Source organism: Salvelinus namaycush, chromosome 37, assembly GCF_016432855.1.
Source record: "Salvelinus namaycush isolate Seneca chromosome 37, SaNama_1.0, whole genome shotgun sequence".
Taxonomy (NCBI): Eukaryota; Metazoa; Chordata; class Actinopteri; order Salmoniformes; family Salmonidae; genus Salvelinus; species Salvelinus namaycush.
The window spans coordinates 17411369-17417661 of NC_052343.1; the positions used below are offsets into that span (position 1 = coordinate 17411369).

General features: G+C 40.9%; 1 protein-coding gene across 1 annotated transcript in view; it reads left to right on the top strand.

The window, feature by feature from the left end:
* The first annotated feature begins 937 nt into the window (after window positions 1–937).
* The window catches only part of LOC120031201 (zinc finger protein ZFPM2-like), a 96136-nt gene continuing 90780 nt past the window's right edge, over window positions 938–6293 (top strand). Inside the window, exon 1 of the mRNA XM_038976840.1 lies at window positions 938–1251. Within this exon, the coding sequence (XP_038832768.1) occupies window positions 1092–1251 (160 nt within the window). The 5' untranslated portion in view covers window positions 938–1091. The remainder of the gene's footprint in view (window positions 1252–6293) is intronic.

Here is a 6293-nt window from a genome sequence, read left to right on the forward strand (position 1 = left end):
TACCTGAAAATACATGATCTAAGTGATTGATAGTTGGTATTCAGCAGTCATAAAAGTATGCTTTATTTACTTTGAAGAACTACTAAAATAGTGATTTTGTCAGACAGCATAGGCAGCAGCTCTATAGAGATGAGATGATGACTTGGAATGAAATAATATAGTCATCAAATAAATCAAATGTAATATACACAACTCAAATATTTTATTCAAGTAAAGTAATTTTAATAACTGAAGCAGTAATGGGCAGTCACTATCATCATGCGACTCGTATTAATAGTTTTATTCTGTGTTGTTACCGCATTCAACCTCCATAATGCATAGTGCATTTAATGTTGAACATTTTTATTGAAAACTTAATCGAAAATCGTGATTGTTTTTGAATAATCGAACCGAAACCGAATCGACCTCAAAAAGAACTAATCGTTCAGCATTAGTCATCTACAAAGGCCAGGGAGATTTTTAGGATAAAAATATATAGAATAAAGCTAAGCCCAGGCAAAATCCTAGAGAAAAACCTGGTTCAGTCTGCTTTCCATCAGACACTGGGAGAGAAATTCATCTTTCAGCAGGACAATCACCTAAAACACAAGACCAAATCTACACTGGAGTTGCTTACCAAGAAGACAGTGAATGGCCTGTAGTAGTTATGGTTTTGACTAAAACCGTCTTGAAAATCTTTGGCAACAATGGCTGTCTAGCAATGATGAACAATCAACTTGACAGAGCTTGAAGAAATGTTTTAAGAATAATGAGCAAATATCATAGAATCCAGGTGTGCAAAGCTCTTAGAGACCTACCCAGAAAGACTCACAGCTGAAATGGCTGCCAAAGGGGATTCTAACATGTATTGACTTTGGGATGTGAATACTTATGTAAATTAGATATTGCTCTATTTCATTATTAATACATATAGGGTATTGTGTGTAGATGGGTGAGAACTTCTGACTTCAGGCTGCAACACAACAAAATGTGGAATAAGTCCACGGGTATGAATACTTTCTGAAGCCACTGATAACAGTTGTTTCAACTGTATTATATGGGTGCTCCTCGATCAAACGTGGTCTGGCAACAATATGATTTAACTGTGAGTGATGTCACTCAATATGCTACTGTATGACCAACCTGTCCCATCTCCCCGTCTGTCTACAGGTGAAGAAGATGGCAGTGGAGAAGCAGGGGAGTCAGACATGGATGGGCAGAGTGAGAAGACCAGACACCCAGCTATAGGACCAGAGGATTGGGATGGACCAAGTAAGTTTACGTCATTTCTCTCTCTGGTGGTTGTCATCTGGTTGTCCGGCAGTTATCTGACATCCCTCAACCAGAAAGCCATATTTCAACCAGGAAGTGACTTTTTTTATGACATCTAATGACATATTTTGCACGCTGGGAATGGAATGCACCTACCAGAGAGGGAAAGAGCACATGAGATATAAGCCGCAAAAGTCTCTAAAGTTGGGATAAAATGTGGTTCCTAACAACGATAGATGAAAAACTGGGAAAAGTGATGTGGTGAGCTAAATGAGCATATTATCACCATTGAATAGTAAGTTAACTTACCAGTGTTGAATGGGTGGATGAAATTGTTTTGCTCTTAATCTTATGGTATATGTGCTTGAACATAGAATGAAACCCCGAAAGAAAGCTTAGAATACAAAAATGTACTATATTTATTTTCTCTTTGAACATCTCATTTTACCATGCAGATTCCCCTTGCTGTTCTTCACAAGGGTTTAGAAAAATGGTTGTATCTTGTTTTTTTGTTCGTCTTAAAAGTCACTTCATCAAAGTGATGGATAATACATCGAACAAGATAGCAACACAGCAATTACTGTTGAGGGCATTACATCCACATTGCTGAACACACAAAATATGATTCCCTTCTAATGCATATGACCTTAAGAATTTATTGCAGCAGGTACATACGTTTATAAAAGTGGGATTTGGACAAGTTGTGCTGGTGCTGAAGCCCCCTGCGGTGTGTATTTTATACTGACAGTGAATCAGTGTTATCGGCCCCTATCAGATAATGCATTTATCATTACATTTTACATTTGCATTTAAATCTGAGGAAGGAAATGAGCGTTGCTGGTTAAAGATTAGAGAGGCTGGGCCGACAGTAATAAAACATCACTGTGATCAGTCAGGAGACGGGGCTGAGGGGGTCAGCGCTCAACTATGGGGGCCACCATGACAAAAAGACAGCAGGCATCACATGACGAAGAGAAGGCCCTTTGGGCCGGGGGAAAACGCTGAGCTTAAAAATACTGCTGTCTTTGAAAGGGAGATAGGATGGGATGGGAGCTCTGACTGGCTGTAATTATACACCGATCTCTCTCTGTCTCTATTCTCTCTCGCTCTCTGGACATCTCTCTTTCTCTCTCTATCTCTTGCACTCTCTCTCTCTCTCTCTGTCCTTAGCCGTCAGAATATTGAGAATAACAGAACACTGACTGCTGGACTGACTGGGGGTTGGGGGTGTTCAATAGGGAGAAAACATTTGAAACTGAGTAAGGTCCTACCTATCTGAACTACCTGACTGAACTTGTCCAATACTAATAGAGATGTCAGTTTACCGTTGCCAAACATTTTGATACAGTGTGCCCTAATGAACATGATCCTGGATTGTCTGCCTCATACTTAGAGTTTCTTTCAAACTCTAACTCCAGAAACATGACTTCAGATGAGATAGCACTATTGTCTCACTGACCACTCCTACATACAGGCATGTATCGATCTACCTGGTGAAAACCCCAAGGACCCATACTCATATATATTAGTATATCATCATTACTACACAATCTACATAATGAATATCATTTTGTTAGGATAAGGTGCACTCCCTCTCAGTTCCAGGTAGTCTCATTAGTATTTCTTAAGATCCTTTATGTTCTACTAGTCCATGAGAGAGCCATAGTTTCAGAGCCGGATGTGGCTGGCACTCCTTCTGTTGTCTTTGTGGGCAGTGGGCAAGAAATTAATCTTTGAGCATAATAATGCCATTCACTATCCCATCACGCCTGCCATGAAAGGTCATTTCCCTTTTTAATTTTTCCCATTGTGTTGAAAAAGTCAGATGGGCATGTTATAATTTGAATAAAGAGGGAAATCAGACAATCAGATACGAACATTTTGAAATGACATGGCTTCCTGTTCAAAGCGATGAAAAGCAAATGTATTTAGTTTGAGACTGTCTACGCTGTAATCTCTTTGTAAATGTTCAGATAGTGGTAGCATTCAAACTCTCTTTGTTATTTCTTGGCTTAAGTTTAAGCAGGTGCGATAAAGATCAGCATCGGATCATTTTTAATCACTCAATGTGTGTATCTGAATAGGATGTATAATGGCTGTTACGTCCTCACCTGTCTTTGGTGTTCCTATTCAACCACCCCTGGACATTTTCCTCTGTCGATAGAATGACAAAAGCAGCTAACAGAGTACATTCTCTAATTGATCTTTTCATCTTTATGTACCATGTAAGGATGAACACATATCAAGTGTTGTAATATAGTCGTTTAGAAGACTCTTTTATCCAAAGTTACTTACAGAGCAGTTGACACGGACAGTGACACATGTTTATGTGGCCCATGTAGGAATGGAACCCACAACATTGGTGTTTCCAGCTCCATGCTAACCCACAGCCATTGGAACTACTAGTTTTCCAGTGTTCCTTCCTGTATAGTATGACAGTAGAACCATGTGACTCATTAATCTGATGGGTGTTCTGCCGTCTCTCATAGAACAGAGAACACCCAGGGAGTTCTCAATATAACCATGTCCTCCCTGAAGCAATCAGCACAGAGATCTGCTGTTTCATGTTCATTTAGCGTCATGGATATTTGAAATCCATGTACTATAATGGGAGATAAACCTGACTGTGAAGTACTGCTATTCTTCACTCATTTCCATGGACTAGTTTGTCTCCGATACAGATCTGTCGCTGCTCCTCAAGGCTAAATGAGAGTGGTGGGTTTTAGCTAGCGTTAGCTTCTAATGAACTTCTGCACATTCTAATCTACTGGTCTGCTCTTATGAGCCACACCCCCGTGAAAAGACATGGAAACTCAGTTAGCTTCAGAGGAGGCTCTCTCTCGTTGCTTCTTGTGTGGTTTTGTCTCGATACTGTACAGAGTAAAACGTTCTCCTACGTTTGTAGGATGCAGTTGTTAGCTTAGGCTTACATGGCTGATTAAGCAGACACTGATGTATATCTGTAAACATAATGTAATCTTCCATCTCGGTGTTAGCATGATACCATGTCATTTTACTGTTCAAATAAACTAAACAACACGCTGCCTCTATTTGTACTAAGTAAGATACATCTGACAAACAGTCTTACTTGAAGATAATGAGTCCAAGATTGCACCAGCAGCTGGGTGAGACGGTTTGTGAAGGAAACAGGGGCAGGGAAGGAGAAGGGAGGAGAGCACTAAACACAAACAAGTGAGCAGAAGTGATGATCACCTTGCCCATAATTCTTTCTGCTTGACTGGTCCTGAACGGGCACAGCCCTGTCCACCTACCCTTCTCTCTGTGCCAGCTGGGCATGAGCCACGGTCGGACAGGTTGGGGTCAGCTGAAGGAGTGGCCCTCCGAGACGATGTCCGACGGTCAGACAGGAACAGACCCCTCCCCTATCCACCCACCCCCTTCATCTTCCGCCGGCCTACACCCCCTTCATCAAGTCATCAAAAGCTGCACGACAAAACATGTCTGTCCTCAGATGAAGACTACAGTAATCTCACAGTTTTTACTCCGGCCCACCTTTGAGTGTGTGCCGATGGCGATGTTCCCGCCTACTGGTCCACATGAAAACAATAACATTTCAGGTTTTATGCACATATGTCACGCGAGGAGAATTTGTAGAGCAGATGGCCACGATACCGTGGCAGGTGCCTCGACAAATGTTTGCCATCGCTGTGCTGCTATTTATATCATTGTGAAACACAGAGTCACAAATATTTGAGGACGGAGGAACGGACAGGGGGAGCGCTGGCCCTCTTTGTTGAGAGTCAGAATGACCACCAAAATAAACAGATTAAGGTTTACAGATGTAGGATCTTAATTTGAGCCAGTTTGTTACAGCAGGAAAATATTCCTGCAGTAACATGAAATGTGAATTATTATGTGGATTATAATTAATGGACATTTTTGTATGGGTTGATACACTTTACTGTTAGGCCATATCAAGTCTGATATTTTAAAGTGGAAATTACAAACTTTAGAAGCCTCGAATACACTACAGGTTTGCATTTCCTGCTGTGCATCAAATTAAGATCCTACATCGGTATTCTCCAGACGATAATGACCTGAATGCGTCAGGACAAACTTTTTTGCCGACACAGTATAATACAGCAGATGCAGTGTAGTAGGTTTGTTGTCCAAATGGGATATAAAAAAAAGCTATGAATTCCCCCGTACACCTTTGTGGCTACATAATTATAGCACACTATGAGGTAACTGTGAGACGACCCCAGTCTGCAGGCTTGGGCAGCACACTTCCTATACAGACCCTTGTCATCACATCTCTAGAAGACTCCATCCCGAACACACACACACAGAGTTCTTCTGGCACCTGACAAGTTCTGCACGGCAACAGTGCATTTTAAATTCTGACTCTGAAGTCCATTAATTGAGGATGTGGTAAGGAAGGAGGGAGGAAGGGGTGCTGGAATGAGAGAAAGAGACAAACTCAGTGCACAGATGCAGATTAGGGCTGCATAAGATGAGGGTGTAAAAGGGATTTAATGCTAGGATGGATTAGAGAAATCCTTGTAACAATGTTAAATAATTATAGTTCCAGTCGAGATCAAAGCACCATTGATTGAACCCCTCAAGCCTTCAGCACAGAGTCTTGGAAAGCAGAGGTAAACTAGTGCTCAGACCACTCAGACTGCTCCGGTTAAATTGGATTGGAAATATTAGGATGTAGATGAATCCTTCAAGGAGGAGTTTGCAGAAATGTAGCTCGCAAAACCCATTTGAATGGTTTGATACAGATGTAGGATCTTAATTTGAGCCAGTTTGCTACAGCAGGACAATACTCCTGCAGCAACAGGAAATGTGAATTATCATCTGGATTATAATTCATGGAAATTTTTGTAGGGGTTGATACGTTTTTCGTAAAGGAAAATCAAGTCTGAAATTTCAAAATGGAAATTACAAACTTCAGAAGCCTTTTTAAACCTCAAATACATTACAAGTTGTACATTTCCTGCAACAATTCTCCTGCAACAGGGTATTAAAATGAAGATCATACATCTGTAGAACTGCCTGTCTGGGCAGAATGATCA